The sequence below is a fragment of the Chiloscyllium plagiosum genome, chromosome 12 (assembly GCF_004010195.1).
Source record: "Chiloscyllium plagiosum isolate BGI_BamShark_2017 chromosome 12, ASM401019v2, whole genome shotgun sequence".
NCBI classification, from domain to species: Eukaryota; Metazoa; Chordata; class Chondrichthyes; order Orectolobiformes; family Hemiscylliidae; genus Chiloscyllium; species Chiloscyllium plagiosum.
Genome location: NC_057721.1, coordinates 65,856,972 through 65,870,096, shown reverse-complemented (window position 1 = coordinate 65,870,096; position 13,125 = coordinate 65,856,972). Strand labels below are relative to the sequence as shown.

At 41.8% G+C, this 13,125-nt stretch overlaps 1 protein-coding gene across 2 annotated transcripts in view; it reads left to right on the top strand.

Moving 5' to 3' along the window:
- LOC122555368 (interleukin-10 receptor subunit beta-like) overlaps positions 1-13,125 on the top strand; it is a 67,351-nt gene that overhangs the window by 44,007 nt on the left and 10,219 nt on the right. The window contains exons 6-8 of one of the 2 annotated variants that reach the window (XM_043701302.1): positions 627-790; positions 2,727-2,874; positions 7,452-7,609. In XM_043701302.1, the coding sequence (XP_043557237.1) occupies positions 627-790; positions 2,727-2,874; positions 7,452-7,609 (470 nt within the window). The remainder of the gene's footprint in view (positions 1-626; positions 791-2,726; positions 2,875-7,451; positions 7,610-13,125) is intronic. The other variant, XM_043701303.1, reaches the window with a different exon arrangement.

The window sequence follows — 13,125 nt, the reverse complement described above, 5'->3', positions numbered from 1 at the left end:
GTGACCTTAAAGATGAGATAAAATGAGGAGAGGCGCAGATAAGGTAGATAGCGGACATTTTCCCCATGGTAGGGGAGTCTAAAACTAGAGGGCATAGGTCTAAGGTGAGAGGGGAGAGATATAAAAAGGTTAAAAAGGTCCAGAGAAGCAATTTTTCACCCAGTGAATATCTGGAATAGGCTGCTGGAGGTAGTGGTGGAAGTGAGTACAATTTTGTCATTTAAGAAATATTTAGACAGGTACATAGTTGGTATAGGTACGGAGAGCTATAGGCCAAATGCAGGCAACTGGGACCAGTTTAAATTGTGAAAAGTGGGTGGCATGAACCAGTTGGGCCAAAGGCCTGTTTTTAAAATGGACACCTCTATTACTCTATGACCTCAGAAATGATGTTTGGCTGCTTTGTTAGATACAGAACAGCTGATTATGCCCTTAGAACCTCAAACTATGCTCTTCAGTGGGTCTACAGGATAGGACTGGAAAAATATAAAGGAGAAAGTAAAAGACAGTGAAACTTTAAGCCAGAATCCTTCAACTGCCAATCAATCAGGTTTTTAACACAGTATAAATTATGAATCTTGTTGAAATGTAAACCACTGATAATGTGCACTGTCTTTAAATTATAGCTGTGTTTGGGCCTCCATCAGTTAATGTGTTGTCCGAGGCAGGTTTACTACATGTCGCTATTAAAGGGCCATTCACTGAAAATGACCACCCTCTGAGCAATGATTATGAGGATTTTGCTTACCATATATTCTATTGGAAAGAAAGTGAAGATGGAAATATAAAAGTAAGTTTTTTTTAGCATTTCTTTGGCACCGGTATTAAGGAATGTTGATTATTAGAATTCAGCATTCAGCCTGACAATTTTCATACCAGCTTTAATGCTCCACAGTAGCTTCATTTCATCCTTTCAATATATTCTTCTTGTGCTTTCTCCTTCATTTGTTTTATCCAGAACTAAGTTCTTAATTTAAACAAAGACAATTATGTATATGTAAGGGTCTAGAATGCTGAGACTATTTAGGGAAATTAAAAGCAATGGTGCATATTTAGAGAAATAATTCACAATTCTCAGTTAGCATGCATTTCCATGAGGAGTAAAAATTTAATGAGAAAATGGTCCAACCATAATTCGCCAGAGAAGTTGGCTTAAGACGTGTCTGATGTTGTCAGGAAGAGCAGTAAGCCTGAGAACTGGGAGGTTTTAGAAATCAGCAAAGGATGATCAAGAAAAAGAGAAAAAGCAGAACTTGAGAGTAAACTAGAAAGAAAGATAAATATGGTCTTCTGCAAGAATTTAAAATGGAAAAGAATAGCAAAAGTAAAAATTAAGCTCTTTAAAAGAAAAGAGAAATTATATTGGGGAATAAGGAAACCATAGCAATGTCAAACAAGTATTAGTATCTGACTTCACATTTGAAGGAAATAAAGATACTGAAGGAGAAACCAAGGGCTTGAGGAACTTAGAATAATTGTACTGGAGAACTTAGAGAAACTGTACTGGAAGAATTAATGTGACTAAAGGTAAACGAAACATTCCATGGGTCTAGGATTTTTAAAGGTAAATGCAGGGCTAATGGATGCATTAGGTGCATCTTCCAGGCTTCTCTAATCTCTAGAATTGTCTCTACAGATTTGAAGGTGTCAAATTTAATCCCACAGAACAGAGAGAAGAAACAGGAAAATTTAGGCTTGTTATCCTGACATAAACAGTAAGGAGCAAGTTGGAATTATTAGGTAACCAGGCACTAAAAATAATCACAATGCGACTAAGTAGAGTCAACATGGTTTTATGAAAGAGAAACTGTGATTGACAGATCTGCCAAGAGATTTTTCAATGTGTAACTAGTGAGGTAAACAGGGAGGACTCAATGAATATAAATTGTTTGCATTTTAAAAGGCCACTCAATAAAATATAAATGGGTGCATTCTCCCCAATGCTTCCACAAATCAGTCCGTTTGCCATCCAATCAACATTCCGTTCATGCAGCATAAATATTGGTTTTCCCCTTGAATTGGTATTCTTTTGAAACATCCTGATGAATGCAAGGCAATACATTGTGACTAAATATTTCTTTCAGTAATACTTAAAATGTTATATCTTCCAATATCTCTGAAAAGACTGTTGTGAGAAAGAGTTATATTGGGCTGAAAATGTGTTTACAGAGGATCCTCGATTTTCCGACATTCCAGGATCCGAATTTCAGATTATCCGGACAAGATCGCAAGGTCCTGCTGCTTAGCTAAACTGTGTTAGCCGGTATTCGATTATCCAAACATTGGATTATTTGAACAAAATACTCCCCGCTCATGTCATTCAGATATTCAAGGTTCCTCTGTACTCTCTTTCTCTCTCCATAGATGCTGCCAGACTTGCTGAGTTTCTCCAGCATTTCTATTTTTCTTTCAGATTTTCAGCATCTGCAGTATTTAATTTTAACTCTCCAGATTTTTTGTCAACATCACCTTTAGCAATTTTGATGATGTTATTGGACATCAGCATTTCTTATTTTCAGTTCTCAGTATTTTTTCATTTACAGCACTCAGATTCTATTGTGACTGGTCTGTCATCAAATATTTGAATGGAATGGAATTATTTCAATGCAGACTTTATTCTGGGGTTTTGCTTGGTGCAGCTAACAACTTAGCAACTATTTTCCACTCCACAAACTAATGGCTAACAAAAACTGCCAACCAATTGGCTTGTGCTTGTTATCTTTCAGATGAATAACAAATCTGTTACATCATCAACTGTTTTGTACAATCTCCAACCATGGACCAGATACTGTTTGAAAGTACAGGCCTATTCTAAGGCGAGTTCTAAACAAGGACTGTTCAGTCCTGTGATTTGTGAAGATGTCAATGCTGATAGTAAGATTTTTACATTTATTCTTCATTATATTTGAATAATGTTAATGTTTATAATGATTAGGTTTGTTGCTTGCTGTATTCAGGAAACAAGGGAAGGTATTGCATGCTCATCAGTAGATGCCAATGACACAGTTGCAGAATTTCAGAGCCCAGGAGGAGTCCATTTGGCCCAATGTGCCTGTATCAGCACTTTGAAAAAGCTACCCAATTTAATCCTACATTCCAGCTTTTACCCCATATTAAAGCAAATAAGATCAGTTCAAAACTGACTTTACTTTTTTTTTAAAAGTGCTTGAATGTATTTTGGACTCCGAACGTATCTCATCCATTGCTCCATTGAACTGACCATTTAGAATAAAAGAACAAAGAATGGTACAGCACAGTACAGGCCCTTCAGTCCTTGATGTTGTGCCAGCCTCTTATCCTACTGTAAGAAAAGACCAACCTACATACCTACATTGTACTAACTTCCATGTGCCTATCCAAGAGTTGCTTAAATGTCCCTAATGTATCTGCCTCTACTACTACTGCCTGCACCACCACTCTGAGTAAAGAACCTACCTCTGACAAGTCCACTAAACCTTTCCCCAGTTACCTTAAAATTATGCCCCCCCCCATGATAGACATTTCCGCCATGGAAAAAAGTCTCTGGCTATCCTCTCTATCTATGCCTCTCAACATCTTGTACACTTCTATCAAGTCACCTCTCATCCTGCTTTGCTCCAATGAGAAAAGCCCTAGCTCCCTCAACTTTTCTTCATAAGACATGCTCTCCAGTCCAAGCAGCATCCTGGTAAATCTTCTTTGCATACTCTCTAAAGCTTCTACATCTTTCCTATAATGAGGCGACCAGAACTGTATACAGAATTCCAAGTGTGGTCTAACCAGGGCTCTATATAAACTCAATCACTTTGTTAATGAAATATAACACAGCATACGCCTTTTTAACAACCCTATTAACCTGGATGGCAACTTTGAGGGATCTGTGGACATGGACCCCAAGATCTCTGTTCCACCACGCTGCCAAGAATTCTGCCTTTAACCCTATATTCTGCATTCAAATTCGACCTTCCAAAGTGAATGACTTCACACTTTTCCAGGTTAAACTCTGTCTGCCACTTATCAGCCCAGTTCTGCATCCTGTCAATGTCCCGTTGCAACTTACAATAGCCCTGCACACCATCCACAACTCCAGCAACCTTCGTGTCATCGGCAGTCCTACTAAGTCACCCTTCCATTTCCTCATTCAAGGAGGAGAAAGTGAGGTCTGCAGATGCTGGAGATCAGAGCTGAAAATGTGTTGCTGGAAAAGCGCAGCAGGTCAGGCAGCATCCAGGAACAGGAGAATCGGCGTTTCGGGCATAAGCCCTTCTTCAGGATTCCTCATTTTCATCATTTCCTCATTCAAGTCATTTATAAAAATCACCAAGACCAGAGGTCCCAGAACCAATCCCTGCGGAACACCACTGGTCACCGAACTCCAGGCTGAATACTTTCCACCCACCACCTCTCTCTGTCTTCTATGGGCCAGCCAATTCTGTATCCAGACAGCTCAGATTTCCCTGTATCCCTTACCTCCTTACTTTCTGAATGAGCCTACCATAGGGAACCTTATCAAACACCTTGCTCAAATCCATGTACACCACATCCACTGCTCTACCTTCATCAACGTGTTTTGTCACATCCTCAAAGAATTCGATAAGTTTTGTGAGGCATGATCTGCCCCTCATAAAGCTATGCTGACTATCTGTAATCATGATGTGGAGGTGCTGGTGTTGGACTGGAGTGGGCAAAGTTAAAAATCACACAGCACCAGGTTATAGTCCAACAGGTTTATTTGGAAGCACTAGCTATCAAAGTGCAGCTCCTTCATCAGGTAACTAGTGGGCAAGGATCATCAGACACAGAATTTATAGCAAAAGATACAGTGTTATGTAATTAAAATTATATATTAACAAACGTAGATTGCTGTTAAGTCTTTCATCTTACAGAATGGTTTGCAGGTTTCAGTTCATTATTATGTAAATCCCAGAACTTCTTTTAAGTCACATTCTCAAGATGAGGGAGGAGTGCTCTGAAAGCCACTACTTCAATAAAAATCTGTTGGATTGTATCTGGATGTTGTGTGATTTTTAAATTTATCTCTAATCAAACAATGGCTTTCCAAGTAATCATAAATCCTGTCTCTCGGAATCCTCTCCAATACTTTGCCCACTGCTGATGTAAAACTGACTGGTCTGTAAATCCCAGGATTATCCCTATTCGTTTTCTTGAACAAGGGAATAACGTTTGTCACCCTCCCATCGTCTGGCACGACTCCAGTGAACAGTGAGAACACAAAGATCATCACCAAAGGTGCAACAATCTCTTCCTTCACTTTCTGTAGTATCCTTGGGTATATCCTGTCTAGCCCAAGGGGATTTATCTATCCTTATGTTTTTCAAAATTTTCAGCACATCCTCCTTCCTAACATTAACCTGTTCAAGCATATCAGTCTGTTTCATGCTGTCCTCAGAAACATCAAGGTCCCTCTCAGTAATGAATACTGAAGCAAATGATTCATCAAGGACCTCCCCTACCTCCTCCTACTCTGGGTGCAAGTTCCTTCCACTACACCTGATCGTTCCTACCCTCACCCTGGCCATCCTCTTGTTCCTCACGTAAGTGTAGAATGCCTTAGAGTTTGCCTTAATCCTACCCACTAGAACTTTCTCATTCCCCCTTCTGGTTCTCCTAATTCCATTCTTTAGTTCCTTTCTGGCTATCTTGTAACCCTCTAAAGCCCTGTCTGATCCTTGCCTCCTCAACCTTAAGTAAGCTTCCTTCTTCCTCTAGACTAGATGTTCCACATCCCTTATCACCCAACCTATCATCCCTTCCTTGCCTCCCTGGGACAAACCTGTCCGTTACTATCAGCAAGTGCTGCCTAAACAACCTCTACATTTCTGTTGTGTATTTCCCTGAGAACATCTGTTCCTAATTTAGGCATACCAGTTCCTGCCTAATAGCATTGTAATTCACCCTCCCCCAATTAAACACTTTCCCATATTTTCAGCTACTATCCCTCTCCATGACCATAGTAAAGGTCATGGAATTTTTGATCACTATCACCGAAGTGCTCTCCCACTGAGAGATCTGACACCTGGCATGTTAATTGACAAGCACCAAATCCAATATGGCCTCCTGTCTAGTTGGCCTATTAACATATTATGCCTGGAACCGTTCCTAGACACACCTGACAAAAACTGCTCCATCCAAGCTATTAGAACTAAGTAGGTTCCAGTCAATATTAGGGAAGTTAACATTACCCATGACAACAACCCTGTTACTTCTGCACCTTTACAAAATCTGCATCCCAAACCACTCCTTCCTGTTTCTGTTGCTATTGGGGGGCCTATAGAAATCTTCCATTAAAGTGGCTGCTCTTTACTGTTTTTGACTTCCATCTATACTGACTCTGTCGACAAACCCTCCTCAATGATCTCCTTTTCTCCAGCTGTGATTAGCAATGCCACTCCTCACCTCTTTTACCTCTCCCCCATTTCTTTTGAAACATCTAAATCCTGGAACATCCAACAACCATTGCTGTGATATCCAAGTATCCATAATGGCCACAACATCATAGTTCCAAGTACTGAACCATGCTCTGAGTTCATCACCCTCATTCTTGATACATCTTGCATTAAAATAGACACACTTCAACCCATTACACTGACTGCACCTTTGTCCTATCAAGTGCCTATCCTTCCTCACAGACTCTCTGCATGCTGTATCTGACTGTTCACTACCTACTCCATCATCTGATCCATAGCTCAGGTTCCCACCCTCCTGTCAATTTAGTTTAAATCCTCCCAAAGAACTCTAGTAAACCTCCCACCCAGGATATTGATGCCCCTCCAATTCAAGCGCAACCCTATTTTTCTTGTACAGGTCCTACCTACCCCAGAAGGTATCCCAATGATCCACAAATCTGAAGCGCTCTCTCCTACACCAGCCCTGCAGCCTTGTGTTTATCTCCACTCACTGTTTATTCCTAGTTTCTACCCTATCCACCACAGTGAGATTGCTTTATTGAAAGTCACCAACAGTATTCTTTGGGATTGTGACTGTAATGATTTAATACACTTTGACCTATTTGACTTCTTTGCAGTATTGGATAGTGTTATCCATCTTCTCCTTCTTTCTCCCCTTATGCAGTTCCATCCCTGTCTCTCCTGATGTAGTCACTGTATCTCCAGCAACGGCTAAATCCCTAGCTCCTGCATTTTTGCACAGACCCAACACTCAATTATTTGATCTGCATTGAACCCCTGAGATAAACACTGAACTTGTGATGTATCCAATTACAAAGAAGATACAATAACTTGAGGATAATAGCTATGGTCTGTTTTGGAAATGGGACCAATACTGAGAGAATCCTGACCTCGTTTCACTGTCTGAGGTCACAACCCAAACTACAGGGAGTCCAAGATACAGTTAGCAGCTCAGCTGTAGTTGGCATATTGCATTATTAGCAGTGTTGATTTATTGTTTTACTCGTCTACATACAACAAAGCATGTTTTTCTTTTGTCTGCAGCTAGGAGAAGAGCTTTGGCAATGGCACAGATCCTTTTTGTAACACTGCTTGCTGTTTTGATGGTAACATTGGGCTGTTTCTTCTTTGTGATCTATGCTCGCAAAGCCATTAAATATTTAATGTATCCTTCCTACAGTCTTCCAGTACACATAAGAGAGGTATGACTACTTTTTTATCTGTTTTTATTTTGTATTAGTACATTGAGAATGTTTTATTGACTGTTTGGCCACATAGTGTTGCAGATGTTATGATCCCAGCTGATTTAATTACTGAACAAGTCAGATTCCAGACTAAAAAAACTGGCTTGATGGATCATAATTTTATTTTTATTTAAGGAACTGGTCTTTCATGGAAATATGGGGTGCACATTTCTGGTTTTCACAACAGATAGAAAGTTTATTATGCAAAAAAGGGAAGATAAAACAGAATTATTAAAGCTATTTACATATAACAGAATTTGAAAAATTTTGAAACATAGTAAAAATGCAATTCCATCATGTTACAGTGCTCAACCACTAAAGAAGTTCATTCTGTACCGTATCCATAAGTTCAACTTAACGTAGTCTTGAGAGTTTGGTAGCCTATTTCCTAATTATTTCAACTAAGCTGAGACTTTCTATATCTTGAATAAGTCATCTAGGGTTTTAACCAAATACTTCTGATCTAGAACTTTCAAACTAAAGTCTTTATACTGAGGCAAGCTACTTCTTAACAGTTTTAAACTACTTCCTTTCTTCAAGAGAAGCTGTCTCAAATATCTAACTTATAGCAGGATGTCTACAAATTGAAAAACAACAGCTTTTCCATTAGCTATGGGTTTTTTCCCTTGTAAGCAAAAAGAAATTCTGATCCTTTTCACAGAAAGCAAGCCAATGCTACTCTATGATTACTCTGGCTGCTCAGAAAATTCAGCCAATGCAAACAAATCCTTATTATTACCCCCAGGGTCTCTTAAGAAAACATGGCTCCAGAAATACTGACAAATTAATCATTAAACCCCCTCATACACATAGACCAAATCCCACATGCCATGAGTTCAAAATCCAAGCTCTAAAACAAATAATGTTAAAATATGTATAAATCACAAGCTTTACGTCATACAGAGAAGTCCCCAAAATTTCTGTGACAGGAAATGCGTGGTCTTAGCCATGATCTTAGTCAGCCATTAGGGCCAGCCACGCATTACTGACAAGAAAACAAAAAAATGGAGCATCACCTCAACCCAGCCTTGCATACTTACTAACTCCCAATTAACTTAGATAAGGAATGACATTGTGTCTCAGGGTGATCTAAAGAAAAGGAGAAAAATTAGCAAGAAATTAGGTTTCACTTTCTGTCATTTAAAATAATCTGTAAATTCTCCTCTTCAGTTGATAAAAAGTAATATTTTTGACTTTTTTTTGTGTGGCATTATATATTGAAAGCAAGGCCCTTAATTGAGAAAGCTCCTGTGATGATTACAATTAGCAGGGAATGTTATTTATTCATAAACCAGAATATCTTTAAACTACTCCATATTTACTTTATACTTCAACACTTTTGGTGCATGTTTAGCAATACTAATTTGTAGCCAGTGATCCAGACAGTGGATCTCACATGCTTTAGAGATTGATGCTATTATAGTGTTAGGCGAAAGTGAGGACTGCAGATGCTGGAGATCAGAGTCGAGAGTGTGGTGTTGGAAATGCATAGAAGGTCAGGAAACATCCAAGGAGCAGGAAAATGCAATAGGTTTGGGGTAAGGGTGATAGGTCGGAGAAGAGGGTGGAGTAGATGGACAGGTCATGAGGGCAGTGCTGAGCTGGAAGGGTGGAACTGGGATAAGGTTGCGGGGAGGGGAAATGAGGAAACTGGTGAAATCCACATTGGTGTCATGGCGGTGGAGGGTCCCGAGGTGGAATATGAGGTGTTCTTCCTCCAGGCATCGAGTGGTGAGGGAGTGACGATGGAGGAGGCCCAGGACCTGCATGTCCTCGGCGGAGTGAGAGGGGGAGTTGAAATGTTCAGCCACAGGGCGGTGGAGTTGGTTGGTGCAGGTGTCCTGGAGATGTTCTCTGAAGCGCTCTAAAATTCTGCCTCTCCAATGTAGAGGAGATTGCACCGGGAGCTCAGATACAGTAAATGGCATGTGGAAGTGCAGGTGAAACTTTGATGGATATGGAAGGCTCCTCTGGGGCCTTGGCCGGAGGTGAGGGGGGAGGTGTAGGCGCAAGTTTTGCAATTCCTGCGGTGTCAGGGGAAGGTGCCGGGAGGGGAGGGTGGGTTGTTGGGGACTGTGGACCTGACGAGGTAGTCGTGGAGGGAACGGTCTTTACGGAAAGCAGATAGGGATGGGGAGGGAAATATATTTCTAGTGGTGGGGTCCGTTTGTAGGTGGCGGAAATAGCAGAGGATAATGCGAAGTATGCGGAGGTTGGTGAGGTGGAAGGTGAGGACTGGCATTATCAACCATGTGGGAGGGGAATTTGTGGTCTTTAATGAAGGAGGCCTTCTGTTATGTTCTGTGGTGGAATTGGTCGTCCTGGGAGCAGATGCGGCAGAGGTGGAGGAATTTTGAATAAGGGATAGTATTTTTGCAGGAGGCATGGTGGGAGGAGTTGTGATCCAGGTAGTTGTGGGAGTTGATGGGTTTGTAGAAAATGTCAGTGTTGAGTCAGTCACCGTTGATGGAGATGAGGAGGTCCAGGAAGGGGAGGAAGGTGTCAGAGATAATCCAGGTGAATTTAAGGTCAGGATAGAATGTGTTGGTGAAGTTGATGAACTGTTCAACCTCCTCATGGGAGGTTATTATTAGTGTTGTCAGTTTTTGAATTGGGTTTACAAATAATAGTTTTATGTAAAGATTACAGAATTGGGGACTGATCGGAAAAGTACAACATTGAGGAAGTTGATGGTAAATTTCAATACATGATAACCATCATTCACAAATGTGTGTTCAAGCTCCCATGTACCCACATTGCAATTATGAATGTGCCATACCATGGTAATGGATTTGAATTACTTGCTTTCAACAACATCAGCTCTTCAGCTTGCATTGATGATACTGTTACGACCTTGAACTTTCCATGTGTCAAATATTGAGTACCTTCAGATTGCATTCCTGACCAGCCTCCAACACTCTCCCCTTTGTAAACTTGAGATTGTCAAACATTCTGCTGTCCTTGCCCTAACTTGTACCCAATCCCATTCACCCATGCCTCCTGTGCTGATGTTCTCTGGCTCTTGATTAAACAGTATCTTGATTTTAAATTCTTGTCCTTGTTTTTAAGGCTGTCCAAGCTGGCCCCTCCCTAATTCTGTAATCCCCTCCAACACAAAAATTCTCTGAATTATCTCAACTTCTTTAGTTCCATCCTCTTCAGTGTCCCATAATTAAATTGTTTCATCTATTGTAATTGGGCTTTCAGCTGCCTAGGCCTTAAGATCAGGAATTGTCTTGCAGAAATTCTCCACTTTACTTTCCTTAAGACGCATCTCGAAACGGCCTTTTTGACCACTCCATTTTTTTTCCTTTATTCACTCATGGGATGAGGGTGGTTCTGGCTAGGCCAGCATTTATTGCCCACTCCTAATGACCCAGAGGGCAGTCCAGCATCAACCATTTTACTCAGGGTCAAGAATCACAAATAGGCCAGACCAGGTAAGGATAACAGATTTCCTTCCCTAAATGACATTGGCAAACCAGATGGAATTTTTCTACAATGGCTTCATGGTCATCGCTAAAACCTTAATTCCTGATTTTTTAAAAATTGAATTCAAATCGCCATCTGCCAGGGTGCGATTTGAACCCGTGTCCCCAGAACATTAGCTGAGCTTCTGAATTAATAATCTAGTAATAATACCACTATGCAGCGGCACGGTGGCACATGCAGTGGCACGATGGCACAGTGGTTAGCACTGCAGCCTCACAGCGCCAGAGACCCGGGTTCAATTCCCGCCTCAGGCGACTGACTGTGTGGAGTTTGCACGTTCTCCCCGTGTCTGCGTGGGTTTCCTCCGGGCGCTCCGGTTTCCTCCCACAGTCCAAAGATGTGCAGGTCAGGTGAATTGGCCGTGCTAAATTGCCCGTAGTGTTAGGTAAGGGGTAAATGTAGGGGTACGGGTGGGTTGCGCTTCGGCGGGTCGGTGTGGACGTGTTTGTGGGCGGCACGGTGGCACAGTGGTTAGCACTGCTGCCTCACAGCGCCAGAGACCCGGGTTCAATTCCCGCCTCAGGCGACTGGCTGACTGTGTGGAGTTTGCACATTCTCCCCGTGTCTGCGTGGGTTTCCTCCGGGTGCTCCGGTTTCCTCCCACAGTCCAAAAATGTGCAAGTCAGGTGAATTGGCCATGCTAAATTGCCCGTAGTGTTAGGTGCAGGGGTAAATATAGGGGAATGGGTCTGGGTGGGTTGAGCTTCGGCGGGTCGGTGTGGACTTGTTGGGCCGAAGGGCCTGTTTCCACACTGTAAGTAATCTAATCTAATCTAATCACTAGGCCATTGCCTCCCCAGGTGATTTTGGTTGTCTAACATTGCCTTGGCTGGCTTGTTGTCTTCTTTTATCAGCCCTCTATACAGACAACTTTTTAATTGTACTACTTAACTGTAACAGATCTCCTGGTGGCAGGTTCTGGATGGAGTAAATAGCTATCTTTATGTTCAGTAATCTTTGAATTAGAATCATAAAGTCATAGAGATGTACAGCATGGTAACAGACCCTTTGGTCCAACCCGTCCATGCTGACGAGATATCCCAACCCAATCTAGTCCCACCTGCCAGCACCCGGCCCATAACCCTCCAAACCCTTCCTATTCATATACCCATCCAGATGCCTCTTAAATGTTGCAATTGTACCAGCCTCCACCACATCCTCTGGCAGCTCATTCCATACACGTACCACCCTCTTCATGAAAATGTTGCCCCTTAGGTCTCTTTTATATCGTTCCCCTCTCAACCTAAACCTATGCCCTCTAGTTCAGGACTCCCCGACCCCAGGGAAATGACTTTGTCTATTTTTCCTATCCATACCCCTCATAATTTTGTAAACCTCTATAAGGTCACCCCTCAGCCTCCGACGCTCCAGGGAAAACAGCCCCAGCCTGTTCAGCCTCTCCCTGTAGCACAGATCCTCCAACCCTGGCAACACCCTTGTCAATCTTTTCTGAATCCTTTCAAGTTTCACAACAACTTTCCGATGGGAAGGAGACCAGAATTGCACGCAACATTCCAACAGTAGCCTAACCAATGTCCTGTATAGCCACAACATGACCTCCCAATTCCTGTATTCAATACTCTGACGAATACAGGAAAGCATACCAAATGCCGCCTTCACTATTCTATCTACCTGCAACTCCACTTTCAAGGAGCAATGAACCTGCACTCCAAGGCCTCTTGTGGCACTCCACTGGTCACAAGCCTCCAGTCTGAAAAACAACCCTCCACCCATTACCCTCTGTCTTCTACCTTTGAGCCAGTTCTGTATCCAAATGGCTAGTTCTTCCTGTATTCCATGAGATCTAACCTTGCTAATCAGTCTCCCATGGGGAACCTTGTCGAACGCCTTACTGAAGTCCATATAGATCACATCTACTGCTCTGCCCTCATCAATCTTCTTTGTTACTTCTTCAAAAAACTCAATCAAGTTTGTGAGACATGATTTCCCACGCACAAAGCCATGTTGACTATCCCTAATCA